Source organism: Mobula birostris, chromosome 2 (assembly GCF_030028105.1).
Source record: "Mobula birostris isolate sMobBir1 chromosome 2, sMobBir1.hap1, whole genome shotgun sequence".
In the NCBI taxonomy this organism is placed as follows: domain Eukaryota; kingdom Metazoa; phylum Chordata; class Chondrichthyes; order Myliobatiformes; family Myliobatidae; genus Mobula; species Mobula birostris.
In genome coordinates, this window is record NC_092371.1 from 223,144,208 (window position 1) to 223,170,206 (window position 25,999).

The window sequence follows — 25,999 nt, forward strand, 5'->3', positions numbered from 1 at the left end:
GATGATTTGGCCTCTACAGCCATCAGTAGTGATTAATCCACAAATTCCCCACTCTCTGCTAAAGGAATTCTTCTTCATCTCTGTTCCTTGTATTCTGAGCATGTGTACTCTGGTTCTAGATTTCAACATTTGATAGGTTTCAATGAGAACCCCCCCCCCCCCTTATTCTTCTGAATTCCATTGAGTACAGGTCAAAGCCATCAAACACTTCTCATTTGTTAACCCTTTTATTCTCTGGATCATTCTCATGAACCTTCTCTGGGGCTCTCCAATGTCAGCACATCCTTTCTCTGTTAAGAGGCCCACAGCTGCTCACAATACTTCAAATGCAGTTTGCACAATGCCTTATATAGCTTTAGCTTTGTAATAGAGGACATGTATCCCTTCAGCAATTTCCTTAATATTGCCATCTGTCTACTTTCTATGTCCTACAGTTAAAAAGCCTAGAAATGAAAATATTATTCTCTTGGGGTGAATGTGATTAAATAAATAAGTGGAAGAGAGTTCTATTGCTCGGAAGCATGATGTAACTTCCAATGCCAGAGTGTCTAGAGTTTGCCGGATTTTATTGCTTGCTATATATGATTGAAATGGAGCGAGCCCATCAGATTAAAGCTTCAGTCAGCTGTAAAGTATGGAAACAGTTTGAACTTGCTCTCAGAGGACATCCTGACATTCTGGTCCGATGGCAATTTAACCCAGCTGGTGAAATGGCAATCGGTTGGATTGGAATCAACTGTTCAAGGCACAAGGGACTCCTCTTACTATTATTGTAAGTTTCCATTAAATATTGGTGGGACTTGAAAACCATTGTGGATCCCAGATGATATGGGACATTACAGAGCTTGCCCTTGGATTGTTGCCAAATCATGTCGTGACCTTTATCCAGAAAACGCTGGACAATTTGACACCAGGGACTGCAGCAAAAATGTCTACAGGAATCTTATTACTATTTACATTTTGCAGTGAAGTTTGTGGAGGCTAAGTTATTGGGTATATTTCAATGGAGATTGACAGATTCTTGATTAGTCAGGGTATCAAAGGTAACAGAGGGAAGGGAAAAGAATGGCATTGAGAGGGATGGTGGAATGTCAAAGATGGGCCAAATGGCCTATTTTCCTCCTATGTCTTGTATTCTTATGGAAATTTATGTTCTCCTTTGACTTTTGTGGGATTTCAAAAATGCCAGAGCAAAGATAAATAAATAGTGAAGTTTTCGTACTTAGATCTTTCACTCATATGCTTCTGGCATGTCATTAAATTCTGTTACGAAAACTCTACATGTTTTTCAGAGGGCAGTGTTAGTTTCCAAATCTCTTTGAAGCTTGTATAATATTTTCATTTGAAAGAAACGCAAGTCATTTTGGAATGCATTGATCTTTAAGTAGACTCTTTGCAACTTCACTTCTCTGATAATGATAAATTGTAATTAAATATTGCTGTCCTACGTACCTACCCTGCTTCATACCTCAAAATGAATATTTATGACTTTTAAAATAACAGCTGCCAAAGAAATATGAAACTTTTGCCAAAATATATGTACATTTTGAAAAATGTTATAAATAATGGTGAGGTATTGGGCTTGCAGGTAGTACAAGTGCCTGGGGGTTGGGGTTCAACACAGACTTAGAAGATCAGACGCTAATGTAACAGAGACCCCTTAGGAAGGCTGCAGAACAGGTAGATCTTGACGTTAGTCAGCCTGCAATGTCAGAAGTAATCTTTTGGAGATCTATGTCAGATTATTATAGCTCTTAATCTCACTTGATTAAACATGCAATCACAGCAGGAGAGACCCTTCAGCAATTGTGTTAAAGGAAGCTATGTTTACTTAGAGTTTGGAGACACCAGATGTAGAGGCAGATGCTGGAATCTGGAGTTTAAAGGAAACTACTGGAGGAATTTAGTGGGTCAGGCAGCATTTATAGAGGAAGAATCAATGTTTCAGATCAAGACCTTTCATCTAGACTGGAGGTACTTAGAGTTGAGATGCACTTTAGATTTTGATGAGCATTATGATGAAACATAACTCATATTATTGGATATACAAAGTCTCCTAAACGTTGTGTCACATGACCAATTGTGCTTTCTCTCTTTCTATCTCTATATTTGCTTCTGTCCCTCTCTAGCTCTATCCCTCTATCTTTCACTGATAATAACATGAGAGCTAAATGTTAAAGGTAGTTGTAGTCTGATTGATTTAAATATCTATTTAACAGGGGTTGGTTTCTTTGCAGTTTTGGTGGGGGTGTGAGACCAGTCTGAAGTCATAATCATTACACAAAACTGGAGAAGTACAATTTTCGATATGCAGAGCTGTGGAGTTGTCCTAAGGCAGGCCAGACATGTTGAATGCCATGAGAAGGAAGTGCAAGACGAAAGGTAGAACAGGAAAAATGCCTTAGATATTGTAAAAGCTGTGGAAGGCAATATGAACAGATGAAGAAGAAATGTCATGTGAATGGGAAAAACAGAGAGAATGATATGGATGAGGAAGTCATTCCTATGAACAGTGCACAATGAAAAGGACATCAAATTCTCAGCTTTGGATAAGCTAAGACATCCAGGGACAGAGAAAAGGACAGATATAGGTTACCAGTGGAACACAATGCAGCTGGTGCCAAGGGATGACTACTTAATGGAAATAAATCATACTAAATGTATCTATGCCAGGATATCCAAGCAAAAGCAATAAGCAAGATTTCAGCAAAACTAGCTGTCAGTCTCAAGGTAAAACTAATAATTCTGGCCCCATTTCTTGTGGTAAGAGAACAGCACCAGGAAGCTGGCTTGGTTAAACTAAAGAATCAAAAGAGTGATGTTGTAGTTTTTATTGTAGTAGACCAGACAGATGCTTTACCCACACCTGCAAATCACGTAATGGAATAGATGGAGCAGATGGAGGTCCACCATGCTATGAGCTTGAGCTCCAACAACAAACCATAGGATGCCACTGTATAACATGAGCCGTCCTCTTGCCTTACTGGAAGAAGACACCATGGGATGCTGAAGCAAAGCTTTTGTTTGGACTGCTGTAGAGGAGCTCTGTAGCACGTTGAGCATCTGTGAAGATTGGTAAATGGGCAGCTGTGTGTGCGGGGCCCCTTTGCTATCGTGCAGGGACAAGTGTGGTTTCTGGCATCAGGTGAGAAGATAAAACAGAAAGAGGAAGAGGAAGATGGTGGAAAAGGCAAAGGAGACAGCAGCTTTCTGCGTGGGTTTGTCACGAAGGGCTAACTCCAGCGTGATGCCATTTCCATTTCTTCAATTACCTTCCTTCTGTCACAGACATCCTCTTGGCCACAATGCAAAAATCGAACCCAAATGCAAATAAACATTCAACATTTTTAATTTTTTTTTCTTACAGCTGTCTACATGACATGGCTGGCAATCATTCTTGCTCATCTTCAGACCAAGCTTTTGCAATAGAACTTGGACTTTGATGTCACACGTCAGCCAACAGACATTTTGTGGCTTAACTCACAGATGTTTCTGCTGCCGGCCAACACCTCTGTGCTGAAAAAGAAGAGTTCAAGGTCTGGGTGAAGTCCTGTGCTGGACTGTTGCTGGATTTCTTCATCCAGATATGGTATGTGCCCATTATATAGATATGCCAGCTCTAAGCTTTCCTACAACCCCTGTGATTAATATCAGAGCTGATAGTTACAGTGGTGAAACCCTGCTTACGGAAACCACAACAATATGATTTTGATTGCATTACATGAAACTAGATATTTGTGTATCACAAATCTTCATGTGTTCAGTCCCCAGGATATATACTTTTATTTCATGTCAGTGCAACTTTCTCCAAATTAATTTTTTTCAATTACGAGAGAGTACAGTACTTTCAAGGAGCAATAAAGTAAAATCAATCAGCTAAAAGCTATTATTACACTTCAATTTTTTTAATGCTACCATAATCAAATGGGTGATGGAGAGTTTTGGCATAATTTACACACCATCATCTGATACGACGTCCACACTCCTCCTACCAGCATTAATCAGTCTCCAAGGTGATCTTCATTGCCATGGTGACACTGTGTTTGTTTCCATTACTATGCAGCAGCACTTTCTGAAGATCAGCCTATAGGTATTGATCTAACAAATGATGAATACAAAATTGAAATTAACTTAATATATAATTCAGTAACATTATGAGCCATATATAATACAGTGCGAAAGTCTTAGACAAATCTATATAGCTAGCCTACTTAAGACTTATACATGGTACTGCAGTAATTTTACGTTTTGCACTGTACTGCTGCCGCAAGTAAAAAAAAATTCATGACAAGTGTGAGTGATGATAGACCTGATTCTGATATGGGTCTCTGTTGTGGACTGAGAGTGGGAAAGGGGCAGGGAGAGGGGAATCATGGCTGGGAAAAGGGGGAAGGGACCAGGAAGCTCCAGAGAGACAGTCTGTAATGATCAATAAACTAATTGTTTGGAATCAAATGACCTTGCCTGGTGTGTCAAGGTTGGGTGTGTCTGCACCCACTCTAAACCCCATCCCTGGCATTCCTGTCTCACACCCCTCCCACAGCACTCCACCCTCACCATTCCCTCTGCACCCAGCAGATTTACAAACTCGCTTGTCAAACCACGTTGACAAATACAACACTGTGCAAAGCTATACAGTACATATGTGCACAGTACTGCACTTAATGCTTGAGATCTGAAATTAATATTTCCTCTTTGTGTAACCATATAACAATAAAGGAAGCTAGATGAACCAATTAGTCTGTGTCAGTTCTTTGAAAGAACTAACTATCTAATTTAGTCCTGCAAATTTTTCCTCTTCAGGCATTTATCCAGTTTCCTATTATTGAAAGCAATTTCACCCACCTTTCAAGCAGTGCATTCCTGACTGTAATAAATTTACAGCATAAAAATATTTTTCTTTGTGATATGGGAAGTTCGTTTGTCTTTAATTACAGATACTTCTGCCCCTGGAAACATTTACTTCTGAACACTTCTACAAAGTCAACCGTTAATGTTTAATGGCTGACAACACCCCAGTTTCCCGAGCAGCTCTACAATATTGGCCCTACAACACCCTCTTCAATGAGGCCTTGACCATCTTTTATATATGTCATTAACATCGACTGAATGTAAATCTCCAGGGTACTAAATCAATTTAACTTTAGTACTGTATGCCACTGCTTATAAACCAGGGGCCCATGCATCCTCTTAATGGCCTTTCCGAGGTGTCCTGCCACTTTCACAGATTAACGAAGCATACGCCTCACTTTTCCTCCACCCCATTAAAATTGTAACAGGTTACAGCATCTAACAGTACAGCACAGTAACAGGCCCTATTGTCCATGATGATGTGCTGAAATAATTAAGCTAATGATGCCTAATTAATATATTCTCTTCTCTCTCTCTGTACATTCTCTGCATGTCCAGGTCCCTATCTAAGAACATCTTAAATTCCCCTGTTGTACAGGTTTACCCCGCCACCCGAAGGTGAAGCGCTCCTATGAAACGGTTCGTAAGCCAGAATTGTTAAGGATCTGGCCTGAACACTGGGTCGAAGGGCCTCTGTTGGTAGCTCTGGATCACGACAGTCTTTAATTTCTGTTTTCTTTCACCTGGCCATGTGGGTTCTGGCTCAGCCCCTTTCCTTTTTTGGACTTCCTCCAATTACCTTCTTGTCTCCTCATTTGCACCCACCTGTTTCCAATTTTCACTCATTACCCTATCTATTTAAACCCTGTCTTGACTATCATTCTCTCCCAGTTTGTCCCAGTTCTGGCCTGTGTCGTTCTAGCCTGTCATTGTGACTTCCGCCAACCGATTTTGCCTGATTCTGTGTTTTGGATTTTGCCTGTTCTTGGACCTGATTTTTGCCTGTGCGTTCTGGATTGTCTGCCCTCGCCTGACTGCCTTTCCTGGTAAGACCTCTGCCTGCCATTTCGGATTCGTGCCTGTCTTCTGTTTTTGAAAGACTGTTGCCTTCGTGCTCCCTAATAAATCCTGGTGAAAAAGTATTCATTGGTCTGCACTTGACTCCCACCAAAACCCGACAGGAATGTCGTAAAGTGAAGAAGCAATTACCATTTATTTATATGGGAAAAATTTGTGAGCGTTTGCAGACCCAAAAAATAACCTACCAAATCATGCCAAATAACACCTAAAACCTAAAATAACAGTAACATATAGTAAAAGCAGGAATGATATGATAAATACACAGCCTATATAAAGTAGAAATACTTTTCTACAGTCATTGCCGCACTGTCCACCGTAGCAAAAATCTCATGCAAGTGCTCTCGGCAGAAGCCTGGAGGTTGGGGTGGTGGGACATTGGGGTGTCATCTCATTGTCGTCCGTTTCCATCAGGGCAGGCAGGTCATCTTCTATGTCTGCCTGCCTCGATGTCGCAGGTCGAGGTTCGTCGTCTGCTGTGGCTGATTTGGAAGGCTTGAAAAAGGACAGTATGCTTGACTGCTTAGCCTCGCGCATTTTTCTATCATACAGTTCTTTGTAAGCACTCAAACCATCTTGCACATCTGTCCTAAACCTACGTACCCTTTTAAAAGTAAAGTTGTACTTTTCTGCAATCATTGCAGCAAAAATCTCATGCAGTTGCTTCACATTCAGTTCCTGGACAACTTCACTTTTGGTCCGTTCGCTACTGCGTTCGGTTTCGATTGTTATCGTTTCCTCTTCCAATTGCATCAGCTCTTCATCTATCAGTTCTTGGTCATGGGATGCCAAAACCTCTTCAACATCATCTTCGTCAACTTCCACAAGCCAAGCTCACTTTGTCCTTACTTCGTTCACCATGATCGAAATGCTTAATTATGTCTAGTTTTACGCTAAGTGTAACACCCTTACGAGCTCTTTCAGGCTTTTTCGATACCTTAGAACTCATTTTGCTAACGGGTGCTCAAAATAAATCGACATAAAGCACACACTCACAGGCACGTGTTTAAGCAATGCCAGCTAGAACGCAGTTTTGGGGGAGGAGCTTGGCGGCTCAGGGCGCGCGCTGCCTTTTTCGCGCGCTGCCTTTTTTCGCAACAGTGAAAACCCCTTCTGTTAGCGAAAACAGGTAACTAATGTAGGTCTTTCGTAACAGCGAACGTTCAAAAAGCGGGGGACACCTGTATTTGCCTCCCGCACCAACTCTGGCAGTGCATTCCAGGCACCCAACAGTTTGTAGAAAAAACACTCTAACCATGCACATCTCCTTTGAACTCTTCACTGCTCACCTTAAATGCATGCTCTTTAATTCTGACCCTGCAGTTTTTAAAAAAAAAAAATGTACCAGCTGTTCCATGCCTCTCACAACCTTATAAACTTTTGTCCAGTCTTCCTCAGTGTCTGCTGCTCTAGAGAAAATATCCCCAGCTGGTCCAACCTCACCTTACAGCTCATGTCCTCTACTCCAGACAGTATCCTGGTAAACCTCTTCGATCTTATTCATATCATTCTTCATGATAAACTGTATCTACCAAGTCTAGCACAGTTACTAACCAGGATGCTCAGACAACATCTGACTTCTGTCAGCAAATCAGGCAGCGTCTGTGGAGAAGCAAACTGCATTGATATTGTAGTTCGATAAAATTTCATCTTGCGTATGAAAAATCTAAAATCTCTTAATAATAATATCATGGTTGCTCTTGTTTTCCTCCGGGGCTTCATTAATTAACACCTTTTTGGACATAAGATACTTTAATTTTGGCATTGTCAACCTCTGGGTTAATTTCAGTCAGATTTATTCTTACTAGCATTTGACTGTGGCAGCAAGAAATCACTAATGATCAAGTACAAAGAAATGACCTATTTCCAGGATTGGGCAAATCTGAAAGAATACACAGGAGTCAAGAAATTATTCTTGCTCATATTAGAAGATGGATACTAAATGTCTCTGAGTGGCATTCCTGTGTGAGCTATTTTGGTGCTAGCATTGGGTGATTAGTTTGATGTATTTTGATCATTCTCTAAACCAGCAAGCAGAAGTATGCATGTCAAATGTTTTCTTTAATATTATTGCAAACATTTTATTCTTATTTAGGATACAATTGAAGCAAAAAGCTACCAATAAAATCCTATTAATGAAACTGGGAAAACCCATGGAAATGATTATTAGTGAGACACAGCTGTCATGTTGGATCATTAGAATTACAGATACACAATTTGAGTTCACATCTCACAGCAGAAGTTTCATATCTTTTATCTACTTGGTGCTGGCTGCACAAAATGTATTGTTGTCAATACATCTTGCCAGAAGCAGCAGTATCCATGGTGATTGTTTAATTTTGAATTTAGTGGAGGTGCAGGCAACAGATTGAAAGTACAAGAAACACTGAGTTGATTTTCTGTCTGTTCAGTAAATCACCTTTCGATCCTAAGACGTGGCATTGTGTGTGCCCAGCCATGCTTGGGTAAGAATCGTCACCAAGTAAATTCTGATCTTGGTTTATCACAGGTGTACTCTTTCATGGTCTTGTGATAAGAACCTGCAATTGAATCAGATATATTCATCAACAAATTCCAAATAGCTGTCAAGCCGACTCCGTAACAGTTATAGATCACAGTGCTGGCAGTAAGTGCCATTTTAGCAACAAAAAGAAGCTATTCTGAATCTTCAGGCAAAAGAAATGGATGCATCATGTGGTAAAATGCCACGGTGACAGAGTTAACCACTCATCTCTACACCCACTCAACTATCATACAGGTGTATGCTGTCTTATGCAGAATGAGCTCTTTGTACTTAGCAAAATATTAGCATTCTGCTGAACTTGCAAAACCAAGATCTTCAACACGAATATATTAATATCAACACAGTCCCCTGTTTTTAAAAGCTGCCTGGACCCACCTGAGCATCACGGAAGCCATCAAAATTATGGAAAGAGGGGCAACGGTTCAAAAGGCTGTGGAGCCCACTCTGTACGAGGAAGGCTTTGTGAGAAAACATCCTAGAAGTAAATATAAAAAAACATTTTTGTTGACAATTATGATAAAACAATTCAATGGAGAATGCAGAAGGAGGTTTAATCCCACAAAGAAGTAGGTTTTCACACAGAGGTTTGTAGCTGCCCTGTAGGTTGTCGGCGGGGGCTGATACAATAAAGACATTTAACAGACTATTAGATAGGCAACTGGATGTTGGAAAAATGGAGGGTTATGGGCAGTGTAGGGTTAGATTGATTGTGGAGTAGGTTCATATATGTTAGATTAGATTATGAGGACACTCAGTCCTCACTTATTGTCTTTTAGAAATGCATGCATTAAAAATGATAGTCATAGTCATACTTTATTGATCCCAGGGGAAATTGGTTTTCGTTACAGTTGCACCATAAATAATTAAATAGTAATAGAATCATAAATAGTTAAATAGTAATATGTAAATTATGCCAGTAAATTATGAAATAAGTCCAGGACCAGCCTATTGGCTCAGGGTGTCTGACCCTCCAAGGGAGGAGTTGTAAAGTTTGATGGCCACAGGCAGGAATGACTTCCTATGACGCTCTGTGTTGCATCTCGGTGGAATGAGTCTCTGGCTGAATGTACTCCTGTGCCCTACCAGTACATTATGTAGTGGATGGGAGACATTGTCCAAGATGGCATGCAACTTGGACAGCATCCTCTTTTCAGGCACCACCGTCAGAGTGTCCAGTTTCATCCCCACAACATCACTGGCCTTACGAATGAGTTTGTTGATTCTGTTGGTGTCTGCTACCCTCAGCCTGCTGCCCCAGCACACAACGGCAAACATGATTGCACTGGCCACTACAGACTCGTAGAACATCCTCAGCATCGTCCGGCAGATGTTAAAGGACCTCAGTCTCCTCAGGAAATAGAGATGGCTCTGACCCTTCTTGTAGGCAGCTTCAGTGTTCTTTGACACCTCACCTTACACAAGGTGGGATGTAAAAATCTTAAAAGACAGGATAAAAACCTTTAATTAAAATCCTAAATATCATTGGTTGCAGTCGACCATTACTGCAGGACCTCTTTGTGTCTAGACAAAGAAGCAGGCAGGAAAAATAAGTGCCAACACTATCCACTCTGAAAACTGCCTTTTACAGAAGCTCTCTTCTGGAAAATGCTATACAGGGTTATTAAAACAAAAACTTTCCCAAGGCAGTTAATCTAATCAACCATTCTAGCTAACCCCCAAACTCCCCTCTATCTAGTACCCCAGTCACTGCACTGGACAAACACTTTAAACCACTTATAGAATACTGTTTACACTGTAAATATGTGTGCTGGTATTTATGTATTGATATTCATTTTATTCTGTATCTGCACTTCCAAACTTTATTTTTATAGAATGCTTTATTCTTTATAATTGTTTTATGTTTTTTGTTGTTGCATGTCACACCACAGCAAATTCCAAATGTATATATAAATACATATGGTGAATAAAGTTGATTCTTGATAATCCTTAAAATGGCCTCCTTTTTCTTTCTACCAACACAGGTTGTGCTGGGCAACCAACCAGTGGGGAGATTCTTATCTACCCATTTTAGAGTTTTCATGACTTTCATTTTATTATTCTTTTAGATTTATTTGGCTTAGCTAGGTTTACAGGGGCTATAAAGGAAATACACACTTTTATATGAAATAGGTTTTTCAATGCCTCTTGTACACCAGGAGGAACAGGGGTGCTCTCTCCAACATCCTCCAGTAATTTGCTGCCTCAGTCCAGCATTGAATTGTACCTCACCATGAGAAAGGAAACAGCTTCTGCAAGATTCTAACACCATGATCGAGTGTACCATAATCACTGATCTGTCCCGTTACATCACCACCAATCTATCAGTATTCCCACTTGAGAAAAACTATCAATCAAGCTTCTCTGTAGACAGCGTTCCAGTGGAGTGAATGTGAGCTGAAATAGAAATCAACCTGACTGGTTTGGCTGTGTAAATTGAGGAATCAGAATCAGGTTTATTAGCACCGACTTATGTCATGAACATTTATTGCATTGTGATATCAGTATTGTGCAAGATATAAACATCACTATAAGTATAAACAACAAATAATTCATGCAAAAGACAAAAGACGGGGTAGTGTTCATGGGTTCATGGACTGTTCAGAAATCTGATTTCAGAGGGGAAGGAGCTGTTCTTAAAACACTGAGTGCAAGAAGCTATTTTCAGTAATAGAAAGTTTAAGGAGTGGATCAGAATGAAAAGACAGTTTAATATTACTGGCATATGTCATGAAATTTGTTGTAATGTGGCAGCAGTACATTGCAATACATAATAAAAACTGCACTACAGTAAGAAGTACATGTATTTATTTAAAAAGTCATGCAAAAAGAGATTTTAAAAAAGGTTGTGAGGTAGTGTTCATAGGTTAACTATCCATTCAGAAATTGGTTGGCAGAGGAGAAGAAGCTATTCCTTAATCATTGAGTGTGTGTGCATTCAGGCTCCTGTACCTCCTCCCTGATGGTAGCAATGAGATGAGGGCACGGCCAGGGTGATGGGAGTCGGTGACGATGGATGCCGCCTTTTTTGAGGCACTGCTCCTTGAAGTCCTGGATGCTGGGGAGGCGAGTGCCCGTGATGGAACTAACAGAGTTTACAGCTTTCTGCAGCTTATTTCAATCCTGTGCTGTCCCCACCCCACCACACACACATCCATACTAGACGATGATACAGCCAATTAGAATGCTCTCCATGGTACTTCTATAGAAATGTGCACGTGTCTTTGGTGACATACCTAATCTCCACAATGAATGTGAGAGGGTGGGTGTGTACAGATTTAGAGTGCAGTAGGAATGTGAAGGGAAGTATTTATGGCAAATACTGGTTATGATTTCAAATTTATTGGATGAATAGATGATAGACACAGTGATTCAGACCCTTTCAAATGGGAATTCGACTGGCACTTGAGGGAAAATAATTCTCTGAGCCATGGGGAAGAGTAAAGCGCAGGAAGCAAAGAGAATCATGCTACCAAGAGCTGGAATAAGAACATAAGAACATAAGGAATAGGAGCAGGAGTAGGCCATCCGGCCCATTGAGCCTGCCCCGCCATTCAATAAGATCATGGCTGACCTATCTGTCTGTAAAGTCAGCTCCATCTACCTGCCTTTTCGCCATAACCCTTAATTCCCTTACTATGTAAAAACCTATCTAACTGTATCTTAAATATATTTTGTGAAGAAGCCTCAACTGCTTCCCTGGGCAGAGAATTCCACAGATTCACCACCCTCTGGGAAAAACAGTTTCTCCTCATCTCTGTCCTAAATCTTCTCCCCTGAATCTTGAGGCAATGTCCCCTAGTTCTAGTCTCACCTACCAATGGAAACAACTTCCCTACTTCTATCTTATCTATCTCTTTCCAAATTTTGTATGTTTCTATAAGAATCCCTCTAATTCTTCTGAACCCCAGAGTATAGTCCCAGGTGACTCAATCTCGCCTCATAGGTTAACCCTTTCATCCCTGGAATCAACCTGGTGAACCTCCTCTGCACTGCCTCTAAAGCCAGTATATCCTTTCTCAAGTATGCAGACCAGAATTGCACACAGTACTCCAGGCGCGGCCTCACCAGTACCCTGTATAGTTGCAGCATGACCTCCCTGCTCTTGAATTCAATCCCTCTAGCAATGAAGGCCAACATTCCGTTTGCCTTCTTAATAACCTGTTGTACCTGCAAGCCAACTTTTTGCGGTTCACGCACAAGCACTCCCAAGTCCCTCTGCACAACAGCATGCTGCAATCTTTCACCATTTAAATAATAATCTGCTCTTCTATTATTCCTTCCAAAGTGGATGATCTCGCATTTGCCAATGTTGTACAGTATTCCATCTGCAAGACCAATGAATTCAACAACCTTTTTCTATGTTGTTATGGTCGAATGATCCATCCTCATATTAATTGTCCACTTTACTCTGATCCAACCTTCTGTTGTGACTGTGATCAAAGTCACCAGGGAGACACTGAGGCTAGTGACATAGAAGTCTTTATTCATCATGACAAGGAGATATTTTCATGGAGACACTCTCAGAAGAGGATCACAAACCCAAATGTACAATACATTTTTATACCTCCAAGATCAAAGGAAACAGCAGGTGATTCAATTTAATCTCAATAGTTACAATGACATCACTTAAGTGATGTCAAAATACTTTGGGTTAACAAGTATTGTCTTTGAGGTACATATTTACAATGGAAGCACATTGTAATTGATAAGACACCTCTGAAGGTTCAAATGCCTTTGTTGGGAGATAAGTAATCAGCACAGATATTCTAAAAACAGCTGAGGACAGAGAGAAAGATGGAACCTATGGTTGGCTGGATTCATGCAGGCCAATTAACCATTCATTTCTTAATATTTGACTGGTGCGTGTGCAAATATCTCCTGGTCACCATTTTGCAAAGGATATCTCTTATAGTTAGTATTGCTTATTTGTAAAAGTGAGCTTTTAACTTCAATTTAGAATTTGCATTAAGAATTGAATACTGGTTCTTGTTTAAATTAATATCTACCATTTCCACTTAACACCAGAGTACTCTCTAAATGCAAAGTCCTTCCCAATAAAGATTAGGGCCAGGGTTTCTTTACAAATGTGTCACACTCTTCCTTTCCGCTCACCCTCAGCTCCCAGTCTAAAGCCCCAAGCCACAGACCAAGCTATCCCTTTGGTCCGGTTGAGTGAGACTCCTTTCGTTTCTCAGCCACCACAAGGAAACTGATCAAAGCCTGCTCTGTATAGATTTGACAGTTCTGACGTAAACTGGAGACCAAGTTCTTAATAAAACATAAAACACAGAAAAGATTCAATATGGACACAGAACAGTAATCCAGCTGGCGTTTGGGAGCTCAAACTAGCCTGGAACAGAATTCCTGTATTGACTTTTTCAAGCTCCTTCAGCTTATGCCTTTCCTGGGCTCTCGTACATAGAAGCTGCCTCCCACAAACCTTCACTGGCAGACATGGTGTTACTGATCCTACCTGCAGCTGCTAAAATCAGGACATTTTAAAATTTTATTTTATTGAGATACAGCACAGAACAGGACCTCCAGGCACTTCGAACCATGCTGCCCAGCTATCCGCCAATTTAGTCCCAGCCTGATCACCTGACAATTTACAAAGACCAATTAATCTACCAACCTGTACGTCTTTGGACTGTGGGAGGAAACCAGAGCACCTGGAGGAAACACACGTGGTTACAGGGAGAATGCACAAACACCTTACAGGCAGCAGCAGGAATTGAACCTGGGTCGTCTGTACTGCAAACGGTTGTGCTAACCACTACGCTACTGTGCCACCCCCCAAGTTAAAGATAGCCAAGGGTGAAGCACAAATTTCAATGCTGCACATGAATTATGAATGCACCAATGTGCTGTAATGTATCAGTGGAGTCAGGACACAAATCTTTGATGATCTAATTAAATCTCAGAAGAGGTTTGAGGGGCCAAATGTACAAAAGTGTTTTGAAGAAGGCAATGTCCAGAAGCCAACTGTGTCTCAAAGCCCCTCATTACAATCCTAAATCTTTCAAATACATCAAAGTTGCTGGTGAACGCAGCAGGCCAAGCAGCATCTGTAGGAAGAGGTGCAGTCGACGTTTCAGGCCGAGACCCTTCGTCAGGACTAACTGAAGGAAGAGTGAGTAAGGGATTTGAAAGTTGGAGGGGGAGGGGGAGATCCAAAATGATAGGAGAAGACAGGAGGGGGAGGGATGGAGCCAAGAGCTGGACAGGTGATAGGTAAAAGGGGATACGAGAGGATCATGGGACAGGAGGTCCGGGAAGAAAGACGGGGGGGGGGGGGACTCAGAGGATGGGCAAGAGGTATATTCAGAGGGACAGAGGGAGAAAAAGGAGAGTGAGAGAAAGAATGTGTGCATAAAAATAAGTAACAGATGGGGTACAAGGGGGAGGTGGGGCCTCCTCCACTGTAAAGATGAAGCCACACTCAGGTTGGAGGAACAACACCTTATATTCCGTCTGGGTAGCCTCCAACCTGATGGCATGAACATCGACTTCTCTAACTTCCGCTAAGGTCCCACCTCCCCCTCGTACCCCATCTGTTACTTATTTTTATGCACACATTCTTTCTCTCACTCTCCTTTTTCTCCCTCTGTCCCTCTGAATATACCCCTTGCCCATCCTCTGGGTCCCCCCCCCCCACCTCCTTGTCTTTCTTCCCGGACCTCCTGTCCCATGATCCTCTCGTATCCCCTTTTGCCTATCACCTGTCCAGCTCTTGGCTCTATCCCTCCCCCTCCTGTCTTCTCCTATCATTTTGGATCTCCTCTCCCCCTCCAACTTTCAAATCCCTTACTCACTCTTCCTTCAGTTAGTCCTGACGAAGGGTCTCGGCCTGAAACATCGACTGCACCTCTTCCTACAGATGCTGCTTGGCCTGCTGCGTTCACCAGCAACTTTGATGTGTGTTGCTTGAATTTCCAGCCTCTACAGAATTCCTCTTGTTTTTCTTTCAAATACAGTTAGACTTTTATTTGTTTTAGGACTAAATCAATATCACATAATCACAACTCCCAAAGCTGCAGTGATTAAAAACACAGCTTTCAGCTAAACTCCTCAACACCACAAATAAAACCCACCTCCCTCAGCAGTTAGTAGCATTCAAACAAACACTGATTGGAGATATAAACATTAATAAACAAATAGCTATTGCATTTTGAACAAGGGTACTGGAAAAGCTGGAAGTACCTTGCTTGCTTTTTGCTTCACCCAGCTCACCAATGGCTGGCGGCAACAAGTTACAAATTAACCTAGCAGGAACCGAAGAGTCTTAAGACACAATGAAAGTGACTGGAACATACACAGTTCAAAGTGAAAGTGTTCAGATCATTAGAAATTTGCAGAACAAAACATGTTTTATGAATCTGTTCACCAAAGAAATTTCTGACCACTTTCTAACCAAGTTCACAAGCACCCAGCCATGGTAAATGCAAGCTTTTCAAAAACCTGCTGAACCTATTAAGATGCAACGGTCTTAAACACATGCAGGCTAAGTTGCCTAAGACATCTGCTCAGTATTATAGTAATTTCATTTTATGTATTACACTGTACTGCTGCTACAAAACAAAACAAATTTCATGACATGTGAGTGATGGTAAAAATGATTCTGATATGGGTCTCTGTTGTGGACTGAGTGTGGGAAGGGGGCAGGAACAGGGGAATCATGGTTGGGATAAGGGGAAGGTAGAGGGGAGGGAAACAGAAACACCAGACAGGCATTCTGATTCTGTAATGATCAATAAGCCCTGGTGTCTCAGGGGTGGGTGTGTCTGTACTCACGCCCCTGGCACTCCGTGTCTGCCACCTGCCCCACACCCCCCTCACAGCACTCCGCCTCACAATTCCCAAAAGCCTTTCTTTCTCTACTGTAAAGATGAAGCCACACTCAGGTTGGAGGAAAACCACCTTATGTTCCGTCTGGTTAGCCTCCAACCTAATGGCATGAACATTGACTTTAACTTCTGTTAATGCTCCACCTCCCCCTCGTACCCCATCCGTTATTGCCCATCCCCTGGGTTTCCCCCCTCCCCCTTTCTTTCTCCCTAGGCCTCCTGTCCCATGATCCTCTCATATCCCTTTTGCCAATCACCTGTCCAGCTCTTGGCTCCAACCCTCCCCCTCCTGTCTTCTCCTATCATTTTGGGTCTCCCCCTCCCCCTCCCACTTTCAAATCCCTTACTCACTCTTCCTTCAGTTAGTCCTGACGAAGGGTCTCGGCCTGAAACGTTGACTGTACCTCCTCCTACAGATGTTGCCTGGCCTGCTGCATTCATCAGCAACTTTTATGTGTGTTGCTTGAACCTATTAAGATGCAGTACTGTGCAAAGGTCTTAGGCACATGTATATGGCTAAGGTGCTCAGTACTATAGTAATTTCATTTTACGTATTGCACTGTACTGCTGTTGCAAAACAAAACAAATTTCATGACATGTGAGTGATGATAAAAATGATTCTGATATGGGTCTCTGTTGTGGACTGAGAGTGGGAAGGGGGCAGGAACAGGGGAATCATCGTTGGGATAAGGGGAAGGTAGAGGGGAGGGAAAGGGAAACACCAGAGAAACAGTCTGATTCTGTAATGATCAATAAGCCCTGGTGTCTCAGGGGTGGGTGCGTCTGTATTCACGCCCCTGGCACTCCTTCTCTGCCACCTGCCCAACACCCCCCTCACAGCATTCCACCCTCGCAATTCCCAGAAGCCTTTCTTTCTGCCAGATTTACAAACTCTTTCTCCTTTCCATGATGTCAATACAGTATTATGCAAAAGTCTTAGGCACTCTAGCTGTATATATAGTATGTATATGTACCCAAGACTTTTGCACATTATTGTACATCAACAAGGCAATCCCAGAGTAGCCTTTGATTTTGATAGCCCGCAATGCTTTGGGCTGGAATCTCTTTGGCTGGTGAAGCAACTGAAAAGCAGGCTTGCTGCTTACCATCACAAGTGAGTTCAGATATAAAGACCATGCTTGACACAGAAGACTTTGCCCAGGAGCACGCTGGAAGAAACAGCTGGTCTGAATGATCAGTGAGCTAGGATGCTTCAGAAGATCACACAAGTCAGGGGAAGACCAGGGGAAGCAACAAGCCCATCAACAGAACAGCTGTTTAAGAACACTCACGCATAAAGGTACGTGGTGGGAAACTCTCCACTTTCCTGGATTAGTGCAGCTCCAACAACACTCAGGAAGGTCAATGCCATCCGAGGCAAAGCAGCCAGCTTGATTCAAGGTTCAAGATTCAAATTCATTTGTCACATGCACATCAAAGCATACAGTGAAGTGTTTTGTTTGTGTTAAAAGCCAGCAGAGTTGAAGGTGTGTTGGGGGCAGCAGCCCGCCACCCTACACAATTATACCCTGCAGCATATCCATTCACAAAGCACATGCATTTACTCAGTTAGGCTGCTCTTACACCTCTGAAATAACAACCTTTACAACAAGCTGGGCAAGAGCAGCAGGTATGTAGGAATAACCATCCCTTGCAGATTTCCCTAGTTTGATACTGTTTTGACTATGAATATGTTACTGGTCCTTTATTGTTCTTGGTCTAGATTGTGGAACACCGTCCACAACAGCACTGTCCTTCACCAGAAGGACTGTAGTAATTCAAGGGCAACTGGGGATGGTCAATAAATGCTGACCCAGATCCCAGAAGATGAATTATTTGAGAAATATATAGGATTCGCCTCCAGAGACCATCAATCAGGCTGAGTACCCAATCAAACAAACAGTTCTTCCAACTAGCAAATCAGAAAGTGAAAAGCTTGGTCTCCCATTCACCTTTTAATCTCTTCATTGAAAGCAAAATGTGTTCGTTGAATTATGATAGAATTTGAAATTCTGTTAGTTTAATAAATCTAGAATTAAAGGATAGCAACAGAGTTGGTAATTATGAAACTGCAGGGCTATTTGTAAAAAGAACTCCATCCAGTGTATTCTGAAGAAGTTCTTCCACAGAGGCAAAAAAAAAGCTGTAGATGTCGGAAATTTGAAATAAAGATAGAAATAGTTGGACAGACCATTAAATGATGTCCTGGGAGAGTAGGATGTCTGTTTATAATTTCTCATCCATAAATTCTTGACCTTTCAGCATATTGTAATAACATCTTCTAGCACTGGCTCATAGTAATATTTCTGGATGCTTGAGAAAAGAATAAATGTTTACTTTTACAAAAATCATCACTGATTTTCAAATGAAACAAATCCCTTGAAAACTACAAGGCTAATTTTCTACTTGTCAGCAGTTCCAAACATTTCATACTATGCTATTGGATGGAAGCCCTTTCATTCTGAACAGTGATAAGTTGTTCTTCCTGCTGGATTGCTTTGGGAAATCAATGTCCTTTCCTCTTTAATTCATGTCGCTTGATGGCCTTAAATGAAAATGTAGTCTTAGAATAGAGGGGCATCTTTTAAGAACAGAGATGAGGAGTAATTTCTTTAGACAGAGAGTTGTAAATCTGTGGAATTCATTGCCACAGGTGGCTTGGGGCCAAGTGATTGGGTATATTTAAGGCAGAGGTTGATAGATTCCTAATTAGTCATGGCATGAAGGAATATGGGGAGAAGGCAGGAGATTGGGGCTGAGAAGACAATGGAAGAGCCATGATGAAATGGTGGAGGAGACTCAATGGGCCAGATGGCCCAATTCTACTCCTATATCTTATGGTCTAAATGTATTTCTAGCACAAAGCCCATCTAGCTCAAGTAAACTGGCTTGTAACAATTGTCCTCAGTACAAAGCTGTGCAACACAGTCTGATAGTTCCATCTCTTCTTGAGAAGCCACAGATCAAATGTATTTCAGTTTCTATTTTGCACTTCCTATTTAGACCATAAGATATAGCAGCAGAAGTAGGCCATTCAGCCTATCTAGTCTGCCCCTCCATTTAATCATGGGCTGATCCAATTCTTCCATTCATCCCACACCCTTGTCTTCTCCCCATACCCTTTGATGCCCTGGCCAATCAAGAACCTATCTATCTCTGCCTTAAATACACCCAATGACTTGGCCTCCACAGCTGCTCATGGTAACAAATTCCACAGATTTAGCACCGTCTGACTAAAGTAATTTCTCCGCAATTCTGTTCTAAATGGATGTCCTTCAATCCTGAAGTAATGCCCTCTTGTCCTAAACTCCCCTACTATGGGGAATAACTTTTGCCATATCTAATCTGTTCAGGCCTTTTAACCTTCGGAATGTTTCTATGAGATCCCCCCTCATTCTCCTGAACTCCAGGGAATACAGCCCAAGAGCTGCCAGGCGTTCCTCATACGGTAACCCTTCCATTCCTGGAATCATTCTCGTGAATCTTCTCTGAACCCTCTCCAATGTCACTATATCCTTTCTAAAATAAGGAGACCAAAGCTGCGCACAATACTCCAAGTGTGGTCTCACGAGTGCCTTATAGACCTCAACATCACATCCCTGCTCTTATATTCTATACCACTAGAAATGAATGCTAACATTGCATTCGCCTTCTTCACCACTGACTCAACCTGGAGGTTAACCTTTAAGGTATCCTGCACAAGGACTCCCAAATCCCTTTGCATCTCTGCATTTTGAATTCTCTCCCCATCTAAATAATAGTCTGCCCATTTATTTCTACTACCAAAGTGCATGACCATACACTTTCCAACATCGTATTTCATTTGCCACTTCTTTGCCCATTCCCCCGAACTATCTAAGTCTCTCTGCAGGCTCTCTGTTTCCTCAACACAACTTGCTCCTCCACCTATCTTTGTATCATCGGCAAACTTAGCCACAAATCCATTAATCCCACAGTCCAAATTATTGACATACACCATAAAAAGCAGCGGTCCCAAGACTGACCCCTGTGGAACTCCACTGGTAACCAGCAGTCAGCCAGAATAGGATCCCTTTATTCCCACTCTTTTTTTCTGCCAATCAGCCAATGCTCCACCCACGCTAGTAACTTTCCTGTAACACCATGGGCTCTTATCTTGCGAAGCAGCTTCATGTGCAGCACCTTGTCAAAGGCCTTTTCAACGTTGTTTATAAGTTGGCTATAATCAATAAATAAATAAATATTACCTGTACTATATTTTAAAATTATATTCTGTAAATTATTGTTAATATTATTACTGTATAGATGTTTATCATAAGCATAAGATATCCTCTGTAAAAGTTTATTTGAATTTATTTTGCACCTTTGATAAAATAACAATCTGACACACAGCATTATAACTGGTTCACTTTCTGATATCAGCAATAGCAGTTTCTATCTGGGCATATTAAAAAGAATATAATGCCTGCAACTCTTGCTTCAGCAGCTGGCCAAACTCTTTGTAAAAAATCAGTATAGTATGCATTGGCTCATATTGTGAATCATCAGCAAAATTACCATCTGAGGTCCTTGAATCTGGCGAGCTGTAACTTGAATTTGGTATCATCTGGCCTTGTTGTTTCTAAATTCCTTACTGAAATTGTGGTAGCTGCATAAATCAATTGCAAAAAAAAAGAACGGCTGGAGGAACTCAGGAGGTCGAGCAACATCTGTGGAGGCAAAACGATGGCCCTGTTGCAAGGTCCTGACCCAAAAACATCAGCAATCCTCTTATCTCCACACATGTTGTTCAATCCACTGAGTCCCTCCAGCAGCTTGCTTTTTGCTCCAGTTTCCGGCATCTGATGTCTCCTGTGTCTCCAGAATCAATAGATCTTTTACCTCAATCATTCTGGAGGGAGGCCATCGACTTTGTAAAAGTTTTCAGCTTTCTTCTGCTGTTTTAATCCATCTTCAGTTTTACTTTTAGGTCTTTGGTTTCCCTGTGTGCCAACCTTCCAGTTGTTTGCTGCTTCTTTGACCGCTCATTTTCTAACCATTTAATCTCACTTTCCCACTGCAATTTCCTTCATCATCCCGGCTTCTGCTCCAGGGGATCAAAGCACTGGGAAATGAGAAAACTGATGTGGAGAAGCAGTTACCAAAGTAGCAAATGGTTCAGAAGACAAATCTGTCTGGCATGAGATCCTGAAACAAAATAAAAATTTAAACACCGGAAATTCAGCAGGTGCTGGAAATCCAAATTGACACACACAGAAAATGCGGGAAGAGCTCAGCAGGTCAGGCAGCATCCATGGAAATGAATAAACAGTCGATGTAACCAGCAAGACGCTTCTTCAGGACTGAAAAGGAAGGGGGAAGATGTCAGAATGAAAAGGTGGGGGGAGGGAAAGGAGGCTAGCTAGAAGCCAAGTGAATGGGAAAGGTAAACACCTGGAGAAGGAATTGGAAAGGAGGAGAGTGAACCATGGGAGAAACAAAAGTGTGGGTGGGGGGGGGAGAACCCAGGGAGAAGCAATAGGCAGCTGAGAAGAGGTGAAAGGGCAGAGGGGGGAAGGAGGAGGGAAAAAACACCAGGAAGAGAAATCATTATTCATGCCATCAGTTTGGAGGCTACCCAGATGGAAAATGAGGTGTTGTTCCTGCACCTTGAGGATGGCTTCATCTTGGCCATGGACCTCCTCTTGTGCTAAAAGTTTGCAGTTGGTAGAGAGGAAGAACTGGTAAGAATAACAGGTTACAGTTGCTTCAGAGCATGTTAAATGAAATATCTCTCTTCCATGCAGAATAAAATAATTGAGCTCAAGCTGAAAGCACTAAAGATAAAACAAGGTTGTAGCACAGTAATGCAAAATTAATTATGAGAAGGGATGAGCATTATGGTTCTATGTTCTATGCTCTTTCTTGTGGTAGCTGGTCCGCAGAGGCCATTCCACATTAAAATCATTCGTGCACAGACATCTTCTCAGCAGCGAAGTGGAAGCTGGACATCTGCAACTCTCAGGGAATGTTTAAGAAGAAGAAAGTAATATGCTCCTCTGTCAGTTGAGTAATGATGCCAATTTATTTTTCACTCCCTCTGTGAACAGTATTGCACAAAGCTTTCTAATGGCCAAATAACAATGTAATAACCTTTAGCATGTATACTTTGGCTAGATTTCCCAAGTATATTTTAGTGCATGGACCTGTTTCTAGGTAGAAACGATAAGTATGGTCTGTCAGTAACAATATCACTCATCTGTTTAATTTACATCTAAGCTTTTAAATCGGTTTCTCTTTGTCTGTCTCATCTTGATGGCCCAGCTTGCCTGTACGAAGTGGGCACAATGCGAATATATTCCTACCGAACTTGGCTTCTTTAATCTTTCACTTTTTACTTCTCTGCTGTAAAGTGAAGTCTTTTTTTATTTTGATGTGGGCACGTTAATAGCTGTTGCTGATTTGGACAGTTTGTTCTTCGTTGCAGGAATTTAATTACCCAGTTCATTTCTTTTTGGTAGATGTGGTTGAAGAACTAATTTTAGATATGGAGGAGTGAGTCTGATACAAATTTATTTAAGGAGTTAGATAGAAAGAGAGAGGAAAAACTACTTGTGGCGGGAGAGGTGAAGACTGAAGGCACAGACTAAAATATCAAAGCTGAAGGAATCAGGAATGAAGTTATTTGACAGTTCCATCTGCAAATTGTAGTTGAAGTCTGGAGTAATCCTCTGCAAATGACAAATGATGCTCAATCAATTGATAATTTTAAATATGCGATTGACAGATTTTTGATCATCAAAATTATTACGTGACAAAGTCATGTATATGCCATCAGTTCAGAGATCAGCCAGAATCTCATCGAATAGCAGAAAAGAGTCAATGATTTAAACATATTGTTTCTGCTATTATCCACCTCTGTTCTTATGATTCTATATCTGTTACCTCTAAGATCTGCATTTACTGGCACTGATAATGTTTTCCTGACAGAACTTGCTTTCCAAGGTTCAAGGTACATTTATTATCAAAGTATGTATGCAGTATGCATCTGAGATTTGGCTTCTCCAGGCAGCCAGGAAACAAATAAAACCGTGGATGTCGTTCAAAGAAAAACATGAACCCACCCCCCCATGCACAAAAAAAGACAAATTGCACAAATGGCAACAAGAACGTCAAAGGGTAGATTGATAATATTACTCATGCTTCTCACAGAACTAGCACTGGAAAACTAATATTTTGGAACGTAATAATACATGAATACATGCATTCTTGAAGTCAACAAGCAAGATGCCTGGGATTAACATGCACTTTATGGTACTCTGAATGTTCCGAAAGCCTCCTACGTCCCTACTCAGGAGAAATATACAGGGAATTCAGAAAATTCTGAAAAGGTTGTGTATGAAGAGCTCCTAATCTCTTTTCCATCTGGATGATGCTTGTTATTTGCCACAGTCAGTGTTTCTCCATGCTTCTCCCGCTGACCTTCTTAACTGCGCCAGTCTAACCTCTTTGCTGCTCCACCAAATGGATGAGCTCTTCATTCAGCTCTATGTGATCATAATCTGTCAGTGGCCACTCCAGAGGCCAGGAATAAAAGCCCGTCTCAGGAAGATACTTTAGCCATCCTTGGGGCACAGCATGTGCCTCAGATAAATAGGTCGCAACGCCACTCTGCTGCCCTACTTGTTATAAACTGGTTCTATTTTAACTCAGCCTCCAACTAAAGTGACCTACAGAAATTAGTTTGCCCTTTAATGTCTGTGTCATTCTCTGCATCATGAATACTGTGTGTACATTAGCTCTTTAACATAAATAGCAGCACTTTAAATCACCTACTGATTTATTCTTAAGGTTATTCTTAATGAGAATCATTTTCTAATTATTTGCTAAAGGGCAATCAGAGATCAGGTATGAATCTAGCTAATAGAGCCAAGTTTAGTCGTGATCCCTGATGTTGCCCCTGTATATAGTTTGACCTCTGACTATGTGGGTTCACTCTGGTTTCCCCCTACAGTCTAAAGGCATGCAGATTAGTAGATTGACTTCGGTGATGATGTCTGTTATCTGTCAAGTAGGGGACCATGCACAATTCTGATTTGATGGAGACAGACGTGAGAGCACAGCGGAAGAGCTGGAAAACTTCTGAAATACCCGCTTCGCTGCTGCTGCTACTGTGTAGTAAACGGAATCACCGGTGCTGAAGGCCCCGAAATCCTCAGCTTTGCGTGTTTCAGTGGCTGGGGAGAGGTTGAAGGCGCTCGGCAGAGGCTGGCGCTCGGGAGGCTGCATTGGAGAGGCTGGTCGGAAGCTCGAAGTTTTCGGACGGATGGAGTCAGTGTCGGCTGGGTTCAGCTGCTTCCAAGGTATCGGCAAGCTGACGGTGCCCGGAGGTTTATGGCAGGGAGTTTCTCCCTTTTGCCACCTGCTATCGGGGACTTGGGAGTCGATCGACTCGGGACTTTGAGACTTTTTTTTACTGTGCCCATGGTCTGTTCTTTATCAAATTATGGTATTGCTTTGCACTGCTGTAACTATATGTTATAATTATGTGGTTCTGTCAGTGTTAGTCTTTGGTCTGTCCTGTTTTCTGTGATATCACCCTGGAGAAACATTGTATCATCTCTTAATGCATGTATGCATTTCTAAATGACAATAAAAGAGGACTGAGTGTTCTCATAATCTAAAAAAAATCTCAAGATTGTATAATGCATATATCCTTTGATAATAAATGTACTTTGAAAACCTTCATCAGGATTGGAGGGGGGAATACAAGTTGGAAGATGAGAAGAAAGTGAATTAGAATAGGATCAACGTGCAGTAAATGTTTTTTGATGGTCAGCACAGACTTGGTGGGTAAAAGCTCGTATCTGTGCTGTATGACATCATGACTGAAGATAATATAGCATGGAAGAATAAATTTCGGTAATCTCTGTATTATTGACAATCAACAGGTATAAATCTGTCCTTCGTTATCATTAAATGGGCAGTCTTGCCTACAGATCAAAAAAAAATTTATAAAAGGAGGAAATTAGAACAGCCCACATTGAAGATAGAATTTGGTTTTAATAAATTTAATCTTTGGGGCAGATTGCTAACGTCATCTTCAATGTAACAAATCCAACTTATAAATACAATGTGGTAGTTCAACGGCAGGAGTTGTGAATAATTTAAAGTTGATAGTTGTATGATTATCCACCATCAGATTAACTGTGGAGAAAGAGTTCTGTTGTAAGTTTGTTTTGGAATATAATTATTGTCACCAGTTATTGTTTTGAAGTTCATTGTAATCAAGCTTTATTTGTAATTAAACTTTCCCTTTGGGTCTCCTGGAAAGAACAAGCAGCCATAAAAGTGGCTGTTACCTTTGCTGTTGCTGCAGTATTTTGCTTCCCAAACATTGCATGGCAGGAACTCTTGTCAATTTCCTATCTGTCTGGTGGAGCCAGTTCAAATGGTTCAATTTAATATCACAGAACATTTACAGCATACAACCTGAAATTCTTACTCTTCGCAAAGACATCCCACCAATTGTGGAGAACTGAACTTTGAACTGTGGATCACGGGCTCTGACAGAATCTCAGCTACCTTGTACCTTGACAGGAAAAGAAAGACATAAGAAGGAAAGAACAAGCTGTTTCGTGGACGAATTGGAAGAAGTTGCCTGGATCTATGAAAACCTCTGGCGCCATCTTTCCTAGCTCCTCCCACAATCCAAAGGCAGTTTTCTCTGTTCCAAGCAATTTCT

The 25,999-nt window shown here is 41.4% G+C and overlaps 1 protein-coding gene across 1 annotated transcript in view; it reads right to left on the reverse strand.

Annotated features, from left to right (window-relative positions):
* Positions 1-8,257: 8,257 nt before the first annotated feature.
* The window catches only part of tmem200a (transmembrane protein 200A), a 60,038-nt gene continuing 42,296 nt past the window's right edge, over positions 8,258-25,999 (reverse strand). The window contains exons 3-5 of the mRNA XM_072251536.1: positions 25,847-25,997; positions 8,828-8,927; positions 8,258-8,468 (exon numbers count right to left, since the gene is read on the reverse strand). Of these exons, the coding sequence (XP_072107637.1) occupies positions 8,448-8,468; positions 8,828-8,927; positions 25,847-25,997 (272 nt within the window). The 3' untranslated portion in view covers positions 8,258-8,447. The remainder of the gene's footprint in view (positions 8,469-8,827; positions 8,928-25,846; positions 25,998-25,999) is intronic.